Genomic DNA, 22,049 nt, shown 5'->3' on the forward strand with positions numbered 1-22,049 from the left:
GGTGTTTGGCCCCCTCCAGCCAATGCCGCCATTCTTCCAGGGCTAGCTTTACGGCCAAGAGTTCCTTATCACCCACATCGTAATTACGCTCGGCAGGAGACATACGATGTGAGTAATATGCACAAGGGTGGTTCTATGTCACAGGCTGATTCGTTCTGTAACGACGGTGGTAGGGACGTACACACCACGTTAGAGAGAGCGAGAGAGAGGTGGAACCAAGTGCCACAATAAATAACAGAACTAAAAGGAGCGCCTGAATAAACGCGGACTGCCCAACGCGTAAAAAGAAATAAAGCAAAAACAAGGACGTCAGGGGAAGTAGCTGACTAATAGCAAAAAGGCTATTCAAACAAAAACCCTTCCCATACAAACAGCAACGGGATAGGAAGGTAAACAGGTTGAGGAAAACTTGAGGGAGGTCAGTAAGCGACGCAGGAGAGGACTCGAAAAAAGACAGAGAAGCTAGATAAGAGAGAGAGGTGGCGAGACACCTAAAGGCAAATGCTGCAAAACAGAGTAAGAGAGAGGCTGAGAGCGTAACGGCATAACCACAACGAATCAGCAATGATCCGTCTCCACTGGCTTCCTTAAGAAGCCATGGCAACAGGTAAGACAGATCATTGCTGATTGCGTTGCTGGAGTCTAGGACTGGCTCGGGTGCCCCTTGTGGATGTAGATGGCACGGCATCCGAGCCAGCCCTGACAATTAGAAGACAATTGCAGAACACACAGTTTTCTCTGAAAACATATCTAAGGCAATGTAGTGTTGCCACTGAACAAATTAAAAGAAAGACTACATCAGTATCACAACTAAGGTATAGTCACGTAGGACAATGTAAAGTAAATTTTTTTTTATATATCACTCTGGATAGCTGACATAGCACTTGCCTCTAAGTAACCCGGTATTGCAAACTCCGTGGGTATTGTCATTAAAGCTTCACTCATGACCAAAAAGGGTGTATGCAAACCAGACTTTGTTTTTCCCCATTTTCAAGCTTTCTTGAACCAATTTCATGGCTGATGTCCTCAGCTTTTAGACACAACAATCCAATTCGTCCTGGACAAGAGGGGTCTGTAGTGAGGATCCACAGAGCTAGAGTAGGAGATTCATCCTCTACTATGCCCATTTAATGGGTCAAGACCAATTAAAATGTATGCATAAAGCCTCTGCATAATTGCTAATTAAACTCAGTGCTGGCTTTAATATTCATAAGTGTCCTTGGGAGTTCTGCTGTTGGCAAATGCAGGCTTAGAAACTTAGAGGGATATGTTCTGCTCAGATGACCTTGTGGGGGAAAAAACAGCACATACATACTCACACAAAAGAGAAACACAGCAGGGCTTATGTTCTCTTTCTCTCTCTCTCTCTCTCTCTCTCTCTCTCTCTCTCTCTCTCTCTCACACACACACACACACACACACACACATATATATATATACACACTAACAGAAAGAGAGAAATTTGCTAAATTTACCAAAGTAGACTAGCAGCAGATGGTGTGCATATGTTTGTGAAGGTTACACAGAGAGTGGGCAGAGAGGCATGACGTTCTGAAAAGGAGCTCATTGCTCAGGGTTGTTTGAGCAGCCATTGAAGAGTCTAAGAGCAAATCAAATGACTGTTGTAGGTCTGTACTCACGAGGACAATGGCAATGTAGCAGGTTTGATCTACAAGGCATTTTATTAAAGATTTAGGCTTTAACTATTGTGTAGGGGTGCACGATATGGACTAGAATTGCTATGTGCAATAACATTGTTGGATATCCCAATATCGATGTGAACCACGATAAATTAAGATTAAAATACAGAAATGTAGTGTCTCTCTGAACAGCAGCACGTTAATTTGTTTTGTTTTTACTGTGTAATGAATCCAGAATAATTCCAAATATTTTGCAGGTTTATTCAACAATAGATTCAATCTAGGTTTATACTTTCACGAGTGAGCGACTCCGCACACCTCGTTAACCTCCGCGAACGGCGGAAGCGTTTAATCTTGCCGTGTCACATTCTTTGCAGTGTTGTCCAAAACGATATGTAGGCCTAGTAGTATAAAAAAACACCCCTCAAATACAGGGGAATGAACTTTTACCTGACCAATTTTAATGTTGCTTTGTGTTTCAGGTTTGAAAAGTGCTGGAATTTAGGCTAAAGTACTTGAAAATGCTTGAAATTGTAACTACTTCGTTTCACAACAAATATCTGTCTGACTGAACAATTCTCTTGTATTACGTTAACAAATACGAGCCTCTTGTAATTCCAGGACGAAACATGAGAGAACGTGAAGACGTTAAGATTGGGCGTTTTGAAAATAAATATCCATTAAATAATGTGATAAAAAAGCGAATTATTTCGAATCATTTAGAGTATATGTATAAATATTTAATTCAATTAAGTTTAACGTGCTGGGAATTATTGAAATGGACCTTGAAAGTGACGTACAAGTGCTTGAATTCCACCTTGTATAGGTGTATGAACCCTGACCATTTAGCAATTAACTAAAACCTTTGTATAAACTTTAATGGTAAAACTCAGTTTACATGCTACTGTGAAGCAGAACCCCCGCATTCCGCCATGTTTGAAAACGCTGGGAAGCTGGTGGGGTGGGCGTGGCTTGGTCCCAGAGGCGGTCTCAGAGCTCTGTGTCAGTCCGGAATCAGTGACCAATGGATATTGCAGAGGAACGCCTTCATCTAAGACCCTCCCACACGTGAAATGTGTTCCAAAAGTCAGAAGCAAAAAACGAAGCAGAAGCAAAGAGAGATTCCAGAAGCAAAAGACCTTACTGGGAAAATCCAAAAAAACAAAAACAATGGAACCAAAAACAAATAACCAATTATATTAAAAAATATACTTTTGATATATTTTTTTCTGTTTTGCATTCATAACATATACTTTCTGCTCTTGGATTTACTTTTGCTTTTGTGGAACTATTGAAACAAAAATCACACCATATGCGCGCGAACTTACAAAATTCGAGAGGTGCACGACCGCGCGAGGCAATTGCACACGGGCGAAGCCACCGCGATTACGTTATTTTCGCCTCCCGGACCCTCGCGCCGCATCAAGTGTAAACCAGGCTTAAACCAAATCGCGTGTCTGATGAGCGTATTCACCCCACTCCAGGGTTGCCAGGTCCTACAAAAGCTTTCCGCACAAAATCTGCAAGTGTAAGTTGTCGGTGGGGGGGGGGGGGGTGTTGCGAGTGTGAACTGGAGACAAATTAAGTATTATATCGCGATCGATTCTTAGTGTTGACTTGTAACTTCCGCAGTAGCCCAACTCAAAAGTAGCCCAAAAAACCGCACCCCGCAGCCCCAGAATTTTTACCCGCGGCTGGATTTTCAAACAAGCCCAATTTGGCGTGAAAACTGCGAACCTGGCAACTCTGCCTCACTCTGCCTCTTGCCTACTTACGTCACGTGATCATAGTCTGCAGCGCGAATAGCTCTCTCTATTGCTGGACGAGGATAATGCAATTTGAGTTTGCTGTTATTCAAGGAGTTATCGTGGCTCTTTCTATGTGTTTATCGTGAAACTTCACATCGCGATAACGATAAAAATACAATTAATCGTGCAGCCCTACTATTGTGTTTGATAAACTGCCTAATGCAAGCATAACATGAACTGTTTCACAGAATAGTAAGGTATGTCTATCTAAGAGAAATGTAGTGGAGGATTTAGAGCTAACATAAGAGATTTACTAGCTAACATTACAAATTGGATTTAATTTATAATGTTTGTCAAGATTATCTTGCCTCACAAAGATGTTTAGATGAAAAGGGGGTTCTTTATTAAATTATTATTTTGAAGATCTTTAGTGTTCATCTGTTGAGTGCATATGTACATGTGTTGTTTTGCTTTTCCTGTTCTCAATTTTTACATAACCAGTAACTCCAACTTTATTGGAGTCACAAAATTAAAACACCTTGCAGGTGTAAAGTATGTTGTATATACATATTTAAATAAGCTTTAACCATACACATAATGTGATGGGGTGCAATCAAGAGGCACTCGCTGAGAAGAATGAGATTTATTCAGGGCAAATCCATAATCAGAGTCGATAAGACGACACAATACACAGAAACACAATGAAACACAGGGTAGACAAAAATGAAAGAACACAGGCTACACACAAAGACTCGAGGCTGAGAGGAAGAAGCAGCCATATAACACAATGAATGTCGAGACTTATTACAACGCAAGACTGACGATAAACAAATCGAGACTAAGTACAACAGTGACCAGTAACAATGAACTGAAAATACATACAAACACTCACACACACACACACACACACACACACACACACACACACACACACACACACATATATATATATATATATATATATATATATATATATATGTATATGTATATATAGGATAAGCAGGCAGTGGTGGAGCTAGACTTTTTTTCAAGGGGTGGCCAAAGGGTGACAAAGGCTTTATCAGAGGGGTCCATATACAAATGATGAATAAAAGGAAACACATATTTTCTCTTAAAATGACCATTTCCAGTGGGGTGGCACTAGGGGTGGCAAGGGCTCTGTTGGGGGTGGCAATTGCCACCCCTGCCCCCCCTTTGGCTCTGCCACTGTAAGCAGGGCTAAACCAGACAGGTGTGAATCATCAGGAGAAGAGATCTGAATGAGGGGGGTGTAGAAACTAAAACCAAAACACATGGCTAAGAAAACAAGGACATGACTGATAAATAAAGCATGAGCCATTCGTGATACTTACAAGGTGTTTTCTTTTGTCCTAACCCATATGTTCATATTCACTTTCTGACCACAGGAATACATTTAGCAAGTTATTTTTGGATGCTAGACTACTGACACTAACATGCAAAAATGTCCATCTTTGTGCCTGATGAACTTGTGCACCCTACTCAGTCACTACCATGTCCCTCCCACAAACAATATTCACTCAGCAGTGGGCTTGTGGTCTGAAACTGAGCAATTGATGAGTTGCACATGGCAACCAGACTGCAGTCTGAAATTGGATTGGCATAACCAGTAAAGTGGACAGGGACTGAAGGTTTGGGATAAATGTTTCTAGTAAAATAACCTTTGATTACATTTCTGTTTTTCCCCTGATCTGAAATTTGTTAGTCATCCCCTGTTGTCTCAGTTCATCATGTAACTTAGGAAATGAAGCAGGATTGTCAAATAATGGCTGAAATAACATGTGACATTTGATGAGTGCCTCCCCCCTCCCACCCCCCTGCCCTCCCGTACACGGGGAACTATGTAGACATAATTGCAGTGCGTCAGCCTGCTCTGTCTGTGTAGGTTATATGAAGCATGTGTTCTGTCTTCTCCTGCCTCCAGTCTTTGTGGCTGTTCGGTCCTGTCTCTATTGTGTCGTACAGCATTGATTAATGAAGAACAAGGCACTATCGTGAAAAGGTAGACACTCTTATGTAACTCATCAACAATTTAATTGGACATTCTGAAGCTCTTTTTATGTAAGACATGCATTTTATTTGGTAACACTTTACAATACGGTTCCTTAATTAATGTTTAAGTACTTATTAACTAAGCAATAGATAATGGAGAATTGTCGTCATAGTTTTACCTTAATTACTCTTCACTATAATAAACTACTATGTTAGGTCACATGTAAGTAATTAATAAGTAGTCTTCATCAATTTTCGTAACTACTTACTTTCGATTCCTTAATTATTGTATTAGCTAAGCAACAAGTAATAGAGAATTATCATCATATTTTTCATTAATTACTCTTCACTTCACTGTTAGTTCACATATAAGTAATTAATAAGTTGTCTTCATCTATTTTTGTAACTACTCACTTAATCAGTCCTTCATTAATAAGTAGTCTTTGTGTGCATGTGCGCTGGTTTGGGTACGCCCCTGTTTGAATGTCTAGCGATGTCTAGACAATCGCCTTTGTAAGTTCTCTCACCTATCTCTAGTCTCGTTGCACACGTTATGTATTATTGTTAACATTGTCATGAGTGTTGTGTTGTTAGTTTTCGTCACTGCTTTAAACGCATCCTTACATACAGGCTACACTTTACTATTATACACTGCACACTATAACACTTCCTCATTGTAATTACAGGTCATTACAATGAGGAGTACTTAGTGTTAAGGAAACCGTACTGGGGTGGGTTTCCCGAAACGTTCTTAGCGCTAAGTACTTCGTAACCTCGTACGTTTCATACGAGGTTACTTAGCGCTAAGAACATTGCAGGATACTCACCACTGTTAAGTAAATACGTGATTACTTATTCTGAAGTTACTTACTGTGACGTTGCGAGCAGGCAGGATACCGAGATGGGAGCAGCGTTTAAAGCAGTGATGAAAATGAACAACACAACACTCATGACAAAGGTCGAACAACAACTGATGAAGGACATGGACAGGACACACACTTACATATCTCAACAATAATACCCAAACCAGCGCACATGCACACAAAGACACGCTGGAGTGACAAGTACATAAGCATTAATGAAGGACTGATTAAGTGAGTAGTTACAAAAATAGATAAAGACAACATATTCATTACTTATATGTGAACTAACAGTGAAGTGAAGAGTAATTAATGAAAACTATGATGATAATTCTCTATTACTTGTTGCTTAGCTAATACATTAATTAAGGAACTGAAAGTAAGTAGTTACGAAAATTGATGAAGACTACTTATTAATTACTTACATGTGACCTAACATAGTAGTTTATTATAGTGAAGAGTAATTCAGGTAAAACTATGACGATAATTCTCCATTACCTATTGCTTAGTTAATAAGTATTTAAACATTAATTAAGGAACCATATTGTAAAGTGTTACCTTTTATTTTTACCTAAGGTGCAAACTCACAGTCAGAAACTGGAAAGGCATGCAACTGTTATGCTGCATGGGGTATGAAAAGGTGATGAACCCCAGAGGAAGGGCTTTCTCTTTACTGAGAAGGGTAAATTGAATGGGGTTTTAATGTTTTATTTCTGTATTTAATATTGTTGTACTATATGCTTTATTTAGGCTGGGGCAAGCCACATTTAGGCTGGCGCAAGCCAAATTTTCTCTGTGGGTGGTTTAAATAGAGAGACAGAGAAGGAGAATGAAAGATTATTAGCAACTAAGGGCTACATGCTCTAAAATGTGGAGCTGAATGGTGAGGTGCTTCTGTTTGAAGCCTCATTTTAATGATCGTCCTTCAGCTGTCATTAGAAAACATAACCGTGGGATTATACATTTCCATTGCTTCCTATTAAATTAGTCAGCAATGCTCAATGTCTGTCACTCTCTAATTCTATTTGATGGATATTGGCTGAGTGTGTTTGTGCTGTACTCTATCCTATGAATGTGCATATACTGCATAACTGATTGAATATGGTTTTCTGTCTTATTTTCCATAGAACGCAAAAAGCTGCTGAAACAATTATGCAAAAAAAGCAAATGTGTCAATTCCAGGTTCAGAAAGTAAAAGTCCTCACCAGGATTTTGCTCAGGCTTCCTGGATTGTGTTGATTCCACTAATTGTACCTGGATTGCACTAATTAGAAAATCTAGCAAGATTTTGCTTGAGCAAAATCCTGGTGAGGACTTTTACTTTCTGAATCTGGAATTGACACCTCTGAAAAAAATAAACAAAACCCCCGCCCCCAAAAAACCTTACTTGAACCCTGACCGCTTTTCTTCATTATAGCATAGTTTTACAGGAGAGGCATTATAAATGTACATATGAATTATAAATCTAATATTTTATTTTTTTATTTACAGAATCCAACATGTGTTTCATATTTAAGCAGGACACTCATAGACTGGGAAATAATGAACTGGTAGGTGTCTAATGACAAGCTCAGCCAGACAGTTCCTTCACTTATCTTTACCCCATCAGATCCTAGGCAGGAATTTGAAGGATTATGTTTCAAATTTAACTTGTTCACATATTTTGCCAACACGAAGACAACGGTGGGGTTGCATTTAGATAGCCATCATGAAATTTCTTTATGTTTATTCTAACTGTTGTTTTTTTAATTAATATTTTACATTGTTGTAAGTAAGCACTGTGGGTCTGAGGTCTTTAATCTTGGTTATGCTGGTCATTAGTTATAATAGCAAAAGTAGAGAGAATAACTTTAAGTTGGTGGATTTATTTAAGTTTGTTTGGTGTTTGTGAAGTGCTCCTACTGAGAGCTTAATGAGCAGATGTTACACTGTCCACACAACATACTGAGGTAGGCTCTTTGAAATTTTATATTTTATAACTTTTGTTTTGAATTTTGACACAATAACTGGTTTCCTTGTACGTATATGTGAGGAGCACATGGCTCTTTTGAGTTGGTTGGAAAACAAATTACTTCTGTCTTTGCCTTTAATGACTTCATAAACAATATTTATATTTGTTTTCATTCTCTTTATTGGTTGTGCCAATGTTATGGCTGTGAAAGGGTCTGCCTTTCAAAAAAATCTGTAATTTGAAATCAGATTTTTATAAAGCATTTGGCAGAGCCGAACAAAATAGCATCATGCCAATCTGCTTGTTCTGTATGATTAAGAAATTCCATTAAAATGGGCGTCTGATAATGTAGACCTCTCAGGGACTCACCATACTCTGAAGGGCAGACTGCCTAATTGAAATAATCCTCACCACTGAGGACGGCTTGCGGAGACACAGCCAGATTTTCTGAGGGTCTCACAAATACACCCCCCCCCCTTTCATGATTTTGGAGACTGAAATGAGCTGCTGATTGAATCCGTAACGGGAGAGCAAGTTCTGATCGGATCGCTTTGACCTGCTGGTGGACTAACTCTGGCTGGAACACTGCAATCATGCACTGGTACTTTTTGCCTGCAATCAAATGACTCAGTTTGGTTGTCACTGCAGGCTTAAAGATGTTTTTTTTTTATTTTTATGGGCTATAGACGCTTCCAGTTTATCCAATGTGCCACCGTTGATCCTGCACTCTATTAAAGTTCAACAACATGATGCAGATATTCAGCATTTCAAGGCACTAAAGTAGATGCACCAGTTTTGTTGAGCACTGTTCATGGAAGAGGCAGACATTTAGTGCCTGTTGTATCATACTTTGTATAAACACATCTACATACCATATATATTTTCTACAAAAATGTTATTACAAAATTACTAACCGACATTGTAAAATAATGACCTGTCACTGAAATGTTGTACTTTTTTTTTTCTTGCATACTCCAAGATCTCAGCTAGACCTGAACTAAACACTTTCAGTATAGGGAGATTCACATCTGACAGGTATTAAGTGCTTTCTAAAAATTACATGATTAAAGCATTAGATATTGTAATGCATTTAGCAAGCATGGTCAGTCATGCCTTTCCTACAGTGGAGCAGGACTGTGATACATAACCTGCAATGGCAGGGGCAAAACGCCTTTGTTTGTTCTTTTTTTAAACCTTACACGTGCTCATCAAGTATACACAAGTAAAACGCACATTTGCACGGCTCCGTACCGCCGGCTGTCAGATACTACACACTTTTCTGGAAGACATCTCGTTGCCCCGAACATAATTAGCATATCCTACCCGTCACGTTTACAGATCTGTGCCCAGTAAAACAAACTCCGATATGACATTCATATTAACCCTGCGATATCTTTGAGTTGCTGTACGCTTGTGGCACTAGGAATGCCCCCTTACATAAGCGGTCATGCCAAGAGTTATTTCTGATGCCATAAATTGTATGCGAGTGTCCTATTACTTTTGATGGAAGCTGTAATATTGCAGATATATTTCATAGGCTGCTAGTATTGATTTGGCTGGAGCAGCATGCGATTTACGCCGAGCCATGCCTGCCGCAGCTGTCGCTGTAAAAGTAAGAAGGTCCATTGCTGTAGCAACGGTGCTGCCATGCTGCCTGTCTTCTAGTGCTCAGAGATCCTAACCACCATTTTTAACATAAAATGGAAATATGTCTGTACTCAATCACAGTATCCCTATTAATACCAGGAAATCATATTTGACAGTATTATTGCTATGAAATAAGACCAGTCGCTCAGTGGATAAAGTTTCATCCATGTATGTTATTAATTGTCAGAGCATGAATTTGAGAGCTGACTCCTTGTCTTACGTTTGCTTAACGACAGCTTGAAAAAAATATTCATCTCTAAGTATTTTCCCTCTTTCATCTCTGTACTTGTGAGTATTTCCTCTCTCTCTCTAGTGCTTTGGCATTTAACGATTTTCTATTTAAACAAGGGACTTAACCACAGTAATCTCAGTAATCACAGATTCTTTGCCTGGAGAACTGCTAAAATACCATTTCATGCAAACCTCTTACACAGGTTCTCAGCCTGAACTCCTGGCAGCAGGCTGTCTGTGTTCTGCTATCCAACTGAAAGTCTCATAACGAAACTGCACAAGATCCATCACCTGTCTCTATTCACCCATCTGCCACTTAACGCACAGAAACCCCTCTTGCTGAGATAAATGGTGGATCTTTCCCAGAAAGGAGGTGACTTTTGTGACATTTTGCTCCTTTTCACCACCAGACACTCCCAACAGCCCTATTTCACCACTAATTTAACCTCCCACAGCTCCCAGTGCTCCCATGCAGGCTCCTGTACTGGTCCCTTAGTGTCCTCCTTTATTTAACACTGACTTTCTTTTCTCATTTTTTTCTCATCTCTTTTTCATGATTCAGTTTTTCTTCTGCCTTTCTTTGTTAGATGTATTTATCTTTTATTGTTCCTCTCAGCTCATCTGATTGTCTGCTGGTGTAACTTCCTCCTTGACGTTCAAATGCTACGTTGCTTGAGTAATCGACATTGCTCTTTGTCTCTTAGATGTTGGCAGGATTTAATGCCACTGCCGGTAGAGTAATGCTGTCAATTAATTATGGGTAGAAGGGCTTCACCTGACATCAGAAAAGCAGCATCCTTACCGCTTTCATGATGAACAGTGCTGTAAAGTGACAAATGGATACAGCACAGTATAGAGAAGACACTGTGTTATATTCAACAGTGTCGTGGTGTCATGGCCAAGGTTCACCCATAACCTACATGGTGTAGTCTGTGAATAATTAGGGGCAACATATTTGTTTCGTGCTGCTCCTTACTGGATTGTAAATGAAACGATGACTATGGGGTTAATGTGTAGAACTTGAGCTTTATTTGGAGGGTCATTGCAACTGCATCAGTTTTGGGTGAAACATGTAGGAATCTGATCTTTTATTTCGGTTAGTGGGGGAAATAATAACAGGCTGACCAGTGGTTTGCAGCTTGCAGTGCAAGTGTTACTGAGTAATGTCTTTTTTGTTTTGTTTTGATGGTAAGAGCATTTGTATTCTTCAAACATCTACTATTCTTTTCCACTATTCCTAAACATGATTCCCTATTCACAAACATCTAAAAATAATTAAGAAGGGTGTTTATATTTTACTTTGTAATGATGTATGAGTTGGTGTAGAACCTTAATGTTCAGTCTTTGTGATTTATTCTGATTGTTCAGCTCCGGACTGGTCTGTTTACTGACACTGACATTTCTTTAGCCTGTGCATTGTGAAACAACTTGTGAGTCTTGAGTTCTGTTCTGAGGCTTTCAGTAACAGGCAGAAACCAGTTCCAACTCTGGAATATGTGATGGTTGTTTTGTACATGAAGTATGTCAAAACAACAGTTATTTAGGCAATTACTTTAGATTCCAACAAGGTTTAATCATAGGAATGTAGATACTCTTACAGTTACAGCTGATGATTCTCATTTTAAATTCTTCGGTTAATTTCAAATGCAATATGATGGGTACAAAAACTGTCACAATTACTGTCACAATTACTGTCACAATTGCTGTCCAATTACTTACAGACTTCTAAGAAGACAATAATGAAGTTCACCCTCTCCATCAGGGGTTTTATTAAGGAGTAAGATGAGCAGTCTGTAGCCGCTCCTGAGAGAACCACAGACACTTTCCAATTAAACGGACATGTTGTGCATTTAATTGACACCGACTGCAGGGATTTACAAAAGGAAATGAGATACAGCTACAAGGACAGTGCTGTGGTACATCATAGACCATTTTCATCTGTGGTTTACACTTTGCCACAAAAACAACTTCCTCTGAATGTATTGTGCTTTTTATTTTACTTTTAGAATGACTAGGTTTGAGACTTTTTTGACTTATAAAATACATAGTTCTTAGTGCATAAGTACCAAAGCTTACGTGTAAAACACAATCCATACTAAAGTCTCTCATTCAGTCTATCAGGACAGACTGCTTGCCTGTTACCAGTTAAACTCTGTGTGTGCATCACTGTATGCATCATACACACCTACACACAGGCACACATAAATACATGTATTTGCTTTGAGAAATTGTAGGCATGCCAACCAGAGTTGTCCTTTTAATTCGGTAAACGTAAATAATGTAAATACGTAAATATGCTTTATGTCTATGACCTAAATCTGTGACTGAAGCAGACTTGGAACAGAATGCATTCTTTCCTTTGAGGATTCTATCACACAAGCAGGCTAGCACACAGATGCATAGTAATGTGTAGAAATCGTTAAAGTAAAGGTGTTGCATAATGTTTTGGCATCGCATTACCACGAGTTAATGAACACACAGGTCTTTTGTCTGATACTTCAGATGTTCATATGACAGTCAGTCCTCCACACTGGATTCTGATCGCAACAGTTTTCTATTCTTGAACACACACTTTATTATTTTTCTGTCTGTTCCACCATTTAATGTGTTTGCTGGAAAAAGATGGCAGGCTGTTATTTTTTTTCTTAATCTGCTGTTAATTAACAGCCGATTGTCTCCTCTGCTGATCTTCAAAGGGCCTGTGCAAAGAGCTGATGCAAAATCCATCTGTCACGTTACAGTCCCTGACCCCTTCCTTTTGGGTGTGTGTTTACATTGTCTACGTCTAGTCGTCTGCGTCTGTGGATCTCCGTGCGTGCGGTTACGTCTTAATGTGTTCATCCGTCTCACCTGTGGCTCGTCTCGTCATCACTCGGGACTTATGTGCGTTCGAACAGTGTCCCGTGCTCATCTTTGTTTAAGTCAGAACACGTTATATGTTTACATGTTAATCGTGCGCTATATGCTCTACTTTGTTGTAAATAAAAGAACGTCAGTGTATGCAAGGGTGGACTCGTGCCTCGTCCTTCTCACGGTACCGCACGTGACACCATCAGGTCGTCCAATCATTTCTCACATATGTAAACTGCTGTAATGATGCCTGGATTTTGGGTTTTGACTTTTAGTTTTATTTGCATTATATTGCTTCTCTCTGTGCATTTGTGCTTGCTTTGTTTGCATTTTTATTCATGTGCTTTTCATAACTTGGTGTTCACCTATGAAATTATTTTTGCAAAGTTAACATCCTTTTAAAAAAAATGCCCTCCAGAAAAGTGGCTGTATTCCTCTTCAGACGATATCCAGCTCCTAAAGCAGATGACTCGCGGTCTTTAGAAGTATCACCATTTTGACACTGGAATGCAGTGTAATTTCGCTCAAAGTATAGCCATTTCATCTGCAAACTCACAGCGGTCTTTTACGGCGCTTCATTGTGGGACCATGAAACGGGATTTCTAATGCATTTTCTCCCCAACAGGATGAAAGCAACAGTGGGACTCTCGCTCTCACACACTCGGAAAATGAATCATGTGCTCCCTCAATTAAATCAAATGGATTTTAAAGTGGCTGGGCCATGGGCTGCAGATGCTGGGGAAGGCGGTTGTCAGTCAGAGCGTGCTTCTCCGCTGTGGACAAGCTGCAGCCTCTACTGTTGGAGTAGCTCTTCACTTGGGGCGTGGGGCCATGGCTCAACCCTTGCCTCCATTTCTGTAATACCGTGTAATGAGATATCCCGGGGCCGCCTCTATAAGAGTGCCATCTGAAAGCCTATTGGCTTTTGTTAAAGGTGGTTTATTGCCAGGCCTTGCAGCAGCCATATACTCAATATAGTGCTGTGTTGGCCCGCCCCCTCCTCCGCCCGCCCCAGCAGTGTTATTGTACCGGGGCTGTAACTAAGGACTAATGCAACAGGCATCCACGGTTGTTCAGAGTTTTTCGTCCATACTACAGCTTTATGTTGATAACAGTGGAAACCTCCCCTGCTGTTTTTTGCAAGATGCTATTGATCACAATTGTTAATTGCACACCGTTAATCAAGTTGCTCGTCCTTTCCCTGTTCCTGAGACGCCATGTCTTCCTCCAGCCCTAATATCAAAAAAGCAGATCGAAGCCAGTGTTATACTGAGGTGCTGGCAAGTAATATGTCATTTTTACAGCCAGGCACAAAGGCATAGACAAACACGATTCCTGTAATAAATGTAAGAAGTACAAAAGGATTCGTATTTGGCCCTGTGGAGGATGAGCATAAAGGAAGCCATCCGAGTGGCCATAAGGCAGTGAGCGTGGCTATCTCCAGCATGTGCTCTGTGATACTAGTCTGCTGACAGATGGTGTTGCGTAATAATGCAGGAACACACAAGGCTTTTTCTCTCTACCAGATCTAGTGTTGAAACCTCTCATTATATCTGGGTGCCAGGCGGGAACAGCTGAGTGCAGACAATTGCGGGAGTAGTGGAAGCAATTTCAGTTTTGATTTTGCCCCAAAGCCCTGCTAGAAGATAGCCTCTAACGCCAATGACAGCCCTTCATGTTGGCTAATAGCTCTCTAGGAAAAGCAGTTCAGAGAGACGAGAGGATCAGATAGTCAACTGGTGATGCATTCTTGCATTGGTGACTTCAGAATGATCCGTGCAGTATAGGTTGAACCGATTTTAAGATTAAAGCAAGTGTCTTTGCCATAAGACATTTTATATAGAGATTTTTTCCCTCTCTCAGTTCTACAGAAAACCAGCATGGCCTGGCCACACAATGAAACAAGGCTTAGCAAGGCACCATGGGTGTAGATCAAATCTGCTTCATCAATAACAAGTGTCCGTTGGCATGGGGTGCTTTTGCCCAGCCCAGCATGAGAGTCATCTGGATCAGTCAGGCCTGTTTCCATCACTGCCATCACCAGCGGGAAGAGTCATCTCAAAGAGTGGCCTCAAAGCCATTCAAAAAGTCCTTTCATGAATAATGCATCCATTGCCAATGCTCTGTTCTCCCACTTCCCATTGTGGGAGCATGGTCAGAAATCTTAAGGCCCACTCAGGGGTCCGATCAATATTGCTTCATTCCGTGCAGAATTGTGTGGATTAAGGCCTGCATGGGTAGTCATTTGTGGGGACAATAGGCCCGGGAACAGCAGGTTTCCAGGTACTGGTCAATGTGTAATAATGACTTTGCTCCAAGACCACATAACAATTACAAGGTCATTCAGCAATGGGGCAGACCTACAGCCAAGGAAATTCTGGCTGGTTTACTGTAACAGTGGTGATGTAGAACAAGGGGGCCAACGTTGATGTGCCCTTAGTGTAATCTGTGTTTTTTTTCCCATCTTGGGCCACCCCTTGTAAACTGTAATACTGTAGAACTGATTTAATTTACATGCGGTCTTGGAGTAATTTCCTATTTTGCAGGTGCAACTCTGTTATATTATTTCCATCCAGATTGGCCACATCATGATTTTTCTCCATCCTCCGCTAAGAAAAAACTTTTTGCCACACTCAGCACTTACCTAATTTTAGTCCCATCTGAAAGACGTCCATGATTTTCCCGGTACGACATTTTGACCCATGTTGAAAAAAAGATGTTTTGACTGTGGAAACTTTTCACATTGCATCACATAGAGTGCAAATCTCTGTCCTTCTCTACTACCTGAATGACTAAATGAATAACAGATGATTCTGAACAGGCTCTTGGCCGCTTACCTACTCGGGGTTGCAAAATTTCACACTATATGGGAGAGCGTTATCAGGAGGAACAAGGAAATTAAATAAATCAGAGAAGTGAGATCTCACAGGACAATTAAAGGGTGATTATAATAACAGTCACATGTGTGAAGCATTACTTTGCATTCACATTTGAACAATATCATCAGACTGTACTTCTCTGTTAATAACTATGTCACATCATGATTGGAGCACGATCAAATGACCTCATGACACAAACATTCAGGTAAAAAACAAAATAAAATACAGCCTGCTAGAAACCGGCTACTCTTATGGTAAATGTGAGTTTTATTATGAGGGGATAAAAATACCCGCTCCCGCCAAAAAATCGCTTGTTTTAATCCCGCTCCCGCCCGCACCTGCTTGTTTTAATCCCGCTCCCGCCCGCACCGGCCAAAAAATAGCTTGTTTTAATCCCGCACCCGCCCACCACATACACATTTCTGTCGCCCCCGCCCGCAATCCTAATATGAATTGAATTAATTCGATTTAGTACTTGAAATTTTCTTATGTATTTATTAAAACAGCTATATAGCGATGGATCGCGCTGTCCCATTTCTTACCACAGTCCAAACACATCCCGTTAGGTGACGTACACCAACACTTTCTGACATGTATCACAACAAGCCGATTTCCATCTCCATTAATTACAATGGAATATGACTTCCATACATCAGACTTTCCTGTAGTTGGATTAATTGTGGTGTATTCGCCTGTTTTAATAGAATTTTCCACAGCTGAAACTGGTTGACCGTCAAAAAGCAGGGGTCGGCAACCTATGGCACGCGTGCCACCATTGGCACACTGAGGCATAGTCACTGGCACGCGACACGCTGGACCAGCATCAGCAAAAATATATATTTTAATATAAATTATTATATTAATGGATTATACTTTCGCGAGTGACCGTAGCGCGCGACTCCGCACGCACACCTCGTGCGAACTGCGGAGGCGTTTAAACTTGCCGATCGATCGCGATATAATACTTTTTGTGTCGATTTACACCTCCCCCCCTCCTCGGTCAACAATTTTAACTCGCCGCCATAGTGGCACACTCATTGACTGGACATGTTAAAGTTGGCACTCCATGTCTCAAAGGTTGCCGACCCCTGGTCTACAGTCTCTGCCATTTCTGTATCAAAATGACAAAATGACGCACACTTCATGTTCTCGTGATCAGTTGCTTAGCCAATATTTTGAATTAGTTTATTGCTTACTTACTGAATGATTAGTTGTTTTCGTCCTGTTCCTTATGCATGGAAATCATTGCGTTGTTATTATTATAATTTTCTAGACTATTAATTTGCAGGATTTTTCTACATGTATATGTGGTCCCGCTCCCGCATCGCCTGGACTAATTCAACTCCCGCTCCCGCCAATAACAATTAAATTCTGTCCCGCGCCGCAAGATATTCTGTCGGGACCCGCGGGATTACCGCGGGACTGCAGACCTCTACAGTGCAAAGAGGAAGCCATTTCTAAGCAAGCTCCACAAGCTCAGACATTTGCACTGGGCCAGGGGTCATTTAAAATGTGAGTGTGGCAAAATAGAAAACTGTTCTGTGGTCAGATGAGTCACGATTTGAAGTTCTTTATGGAACACTGGGACACCATGTCATCCAGACCAGAGAGGTATGGTCACATGGTATGGGTTTGCATGAGTGCTTGTGGCATGGGCAGCTTGCATGTCTGGAAAGGCACCATTAATGCAGAAAACTATGTTCAGGTTCTAGAACAACATATGCTCCCTTCTAGACGTCATCTCTTTCAGGGAAGACCCTGCATTTTTCAACAAGATAATGCCAGACCACATTCTGCAGCAATCACATCATGGCTACGTAGGAGAAGGATCCGGGTACTGAAATGGCCAGCCTGGGGTCCAGATCTTTCACCTATAAAGAGGAAGGTGCGGCAAGGAAGGCCCAAGATGATTGAACGTTAGAGGCCTGAATTAGACATGAATGGGAGAGCATTCCTATTTCTAAACTTGAGAAACTGGTCTCCTCTGTCTAAAGGCATCTGTTGAGTGTTGTAAGGAGAAGGAGGGATGACACACTGGTAAAAATGGCCTTGGCCCAACTTTTTATTGACGCCATGAAATTTTGAAACATATTTTTCCCTTAAAATGATACATTCTCTCAGTTTAAACTTTTGATCTGTGATTTCTGTTCTATTCTGAATAAAATATTAGATGTTGGCACCTCTACATCATTGAATTCAGTTTTTATTCACAATTTATTTGGTGTCCCAACTTTTTTGGAATCCCGTTTGTATCACAGACATCCCCTTAATAAACTAATCCAATCTATATAGTGCTATAAAGTCAGTAACTACCAGTGATTCTTTCTCTGGCCCCCTCAACATAATGAAGTGAAATGTTAGATTTATACAGTCTGATTGAAAATGCATGGTGTCATCTCTTCATCTAGTCATCACAGTGAATGTCAAACAGTGCCATGTTTCTCAGCATGGCTCTTTTCTCTTCCGTGCAGCTGGTTGGTACTGAAGTCTTTTTCTGCAGTGGCTTGTTTTGTACTTCTTATTCATCAGGAATGCAACCAACCGACTCCGCTGCACACTACAGTACATCATGCTCCTTTATACTAGAAAACTATATTTGCGTCACGTGTGATTCATCACGGACTTACCCCAGCGTTGGCATTCACCAGCTAACGGTCGTCCCTGAGATTCATTACCTTGGAAATATGATGTCACACATTACATACATAATAAATGCTTGTGGAAATAAATGAGCCACTTCGCCATGGAGATGCTCATTTTCTGTTGTTTTTCGTTTTATGATTCTGACTGTCTGCTCCCACAATGCCTCACGTGACGCTTGAGCACAGCGTCCTGCTGAGGATGAGAGCTTCCCTTCTTTTTTTAACAACCCTGCAGAGCTGAACATATGAAATGTAGTTCTAATCAGCAAACTGATGAAGTATCTTAAGCTTCTTGGCAGCTTATAACCAGATACCTTCGGTGTAAGACCTGATAATTTTAAGGTTTGATCATTTAAACCGGTTGGAAGTCTGCCTTTTGTTTTGTTTGGTTTTGTACTGGCAGCTTAGTGTTAGTAGTTTATCTAATGATACAGCTTCATTGGCAATTTCACGAAAACTTTGAAATGTTAAATCAGACTGTAGACAGGGCTCAAGGTGAGGATCACTCTTTTATCTTGCGTTAATGACTTTGTTGCTGTAAATGCTTGTTGGCTAAATCATCCTGTTGCCGGGGATTGCATTATGAGATATTCTCTCAGGGATTTTTAAAAGCAAGCAGGCCTGAGTGTATCTGAGGAGCTCTGACTGCAGTTCGGAGCAGTTCTACCCTCTGCTAGTTTGGCAGTTCCCAGCAAAGACCTTTCCATGAACTCAAAGAGAGAAAAGCTTACAAACTTGCTTGCTTGCTCTCTTTGATTAATTTACTTCAATTCAGCTCAGCTCAGCTATGGGGAACTTTATTGTCACATAATTAATAACACTTTTGCACTTTAAGATTAAATTACAGAGTTTGGAAGAAATTAAGAATGATAACATTTCTAAACTGAGCATTGTAGACACTGCTGCACTTTAAAGAAAAATAAAATCTCTCTCTGACTTGTTCTTGCAGTCTTCACCATTTTTGACCTGTATACCACAAGCAGTAAATCAAATATATATATATAGATTTTATGAGACTTTGATGCCATGTTTCCTCCTGCAGGGAAATTAAGGCAACTTCATTCATTCGTGAGAGAGAGAGAGAGAGAGAGAGAGAAAGAGAGAGAGACACAGAGAGAGAGAGAGAGAGAGACGGGAAAATCATGTTTCCCTTTGTCCCCCTTTCTTGCTGTCATGTTAAGACTAGAGATGTAATGAATGGATCCGAATGGCCCTTTATTTGTGTGTGTTTATTTATGTCTCTTCCTCTTCCTCTCAGGGTGATGAAGTACTGACGGTCATTAAGATGAAGGCCCAGTGGCCTGCATGGCAGCCCCTGAATGTGTAAGTACCATTGCCTGCCGTCACCCCCAGCACTGCCTCCAGCACATGTGTATCTAAATCGTAACCCCTCCCCCTGGAAAGCAAAAAGCCTTTGCAAGCCTTCCTACCAGAGCAATGACAGTAGCAGCAATAAACCTATCAACAGCAACACCCCTTGGAATGTATTTATCTGATGGTCCAGTCCAACCATAGCAGAAGATTTGAGCTCCAAATATCCCAGATAAGATTGCAAAAAAAATGTCTGTGCTAGGTGCTAAAAATTTGCATTATCTTCGTGCTTATTTACCCATGAGCTTTGATAGATTGAGCTTGTAGTGAGTAGTCAGTTGTGTTTGCACAGAAAATTACTCATCCTCTGTGGCATGCTGAAATGGAATGGTGTCTGTGTCTTCAATGGGATGAGAGCATTGAAGCAATCACATCTGTGATGTCCAATTAACACACTACCTCATTTACATAAAAGGAATTGTATTGCATCCCACAATGTAAAGTTACAATGTAAATGTGATCTAATCTCCTGCAATTTCTGCAAATCTTAATGTTTCCTGAGGTACACAGTGCAGCAAAAAAAATGTGATTGAGTGCATTCATCGTATGTGGTCCCCTTTTGTAATCTGAACCCATGCCTGCAGGCAATATGGGTTAACTATCTCTGAGACCGTTTGTGAATGTTTGTGTGTATGTGTGTATTCGTTTGTGTTTGTTTTGAGAGCAGGAGTGAGTGATGAGTCACCCAAAGGTGTTTTTTTGCCATCAAGGTTAATGGCTGCCTTGTGGCCCTTAAATATCACGATGTCACATTAACTTATTTAAAGCTGCAGCTCCGCCTGTTGATTAGACCACGCAACAACGTAAAGAACCCATGGAGAGTGCAGATTAATTACTGTTGATTCTAACGTGTCTCCCTGCCTGATCACATGTTGTCAGTCTGCTAAAGGGAGAGCACAGCGACTGCCTCAAATATGACATCCCTCCTAGAACGATGCTTCTCCTGGGGTTTTGGAATAGGACCTGAGTGTGTGGAGTCTGAAAAGCCATTAAAAAGTTTGTGAGACACACACTGAGGCCCTTGAGTTTAAACACTGCTGATTCAAGGTCAGAATGGGGGGCACACTGGGGACGCCAAAGCTGGTCATGCTCACCTGCTCACAATAATGAAGCCTCACTTGCCTTCACTATTTATGGATATCATTTTGAGGAGATGGAGTGTTTGTGAAACGATCCTTTTAGATTAAAACTCCTACGTTATACTTCCAAATTCTATAGACTTTCACCAATTACACGTCAGGGGCTCTGATGAATGTATTGTATGCCGGGTCAGCTGTCTTTCCTTTTGAACAGACCTGATTTACAGAAGAGATAAAAAAAATAAGATTCATTAAATTATATGAGCATCATCAATAAATGATTTTAACTATTTGAAGATATGACCATGCCTCAGACTTAGGGTCCAGGCAATTCCCCAGTGTGGCCTTGGCCAAAATTCACCCATTAGTCCTTGAATCAGCAGTGTTTAAACTCAAGGGCCCCAGTGTGTGTCTCACAAACTTTTAATGGCTTTTCAGGCTCCACACACTCACTTCCTATTCCATAACCCCAGGAGAGGCATAATTCTAAGGCGCCTCCATAATGGATGTCATATTTGAGGCAGTCCCAATGTTCTCCCTTTAGCAGAGACCAACAGTGTGATATTATTATTATTGTTGTTGTTGTTGTTGATATTATTATTATTATTGTAATGGTAAATGAAAATTCTGTTAATTTTTTGTATTTAAATCTTAGTTTAGTTCCTCTTTTTGTGCACTTACTTGGCTCAAGTTCATAAAAAGTAAAATCAATTAAATTGATATTCAGGGTTAGGTGCAGTATGGTCTGTATAGTGTCCGTGTAGACTCAAATGTGTTCTGCTGGGCTTTACTTTTCTGTAGTTTTCACCTTTCTTCACAGCAAAATCCCCAGTGCAAAATTATCATCTACATGGTAACTGCTAAGTTTCCACTGGAGACTACTATAACACTTTTTTGTGGGAGGTACATTAACACCGAAATGTTGTTGTCCCTAAATAGGTTGTTAAATGTTACCCAAGAGGAATGTGAATAGTGAGCTTCAACAGATATTTCTGAGTTTCATGACTGACAAAACAATCACTGACTTTTCTTTAAAAGTACCATGAAAAAGGAGGCTGGATATTTCAGAGTTTTTGCTTCACCACAATGTTTACCATCTAAAGTGAAACTCTCAAAATGGGTTTTTTTTATTTCATTCTTT

The 22,049-nt window shown here is 40.5% G+C and overlaps 1 protein-coding gene across 1 annotated transcript in view; it reads left to right on the forward strand.

Moving 5' to 3' along the window:
• spon1a (spondin 1a) overlaps nucleotides 1-22,049 on the forward strand; it is an 80,674-nt gene that overhangs the window by 46,688 nt on the left and 11,937 nt on the right. The window contains exon 7 of the mRNA XM_076992510.1: nucleotides 19,717-19,781. Coding sequence (XP_076848625.1) covers nucleotides 19,717-19,781 — 65 coding nt within the window. The remainder of the gene's footprint in view (nucleotides 1-19,716; nucleotides 19,782-22,049) is intronic.

The sequence above is a fragment of the Brachyhypopomus gauderio genome, chromosome 2 (genome assembly GCF_052324685.1).
Source record: "Brachyhypopomus gauderio isolate BG-103 chromosome 2, BGAUD_0.2, whole genome shotgun sequence".
Classification (NCBI taxonomy): domain Eukaryota; kingdom Metazoa; phylum Chordata; class Actinopteri; order Gymnotiformes; family Hypopomidae; genus Brachyhypopomus; species Brachyhypopomus gauderio.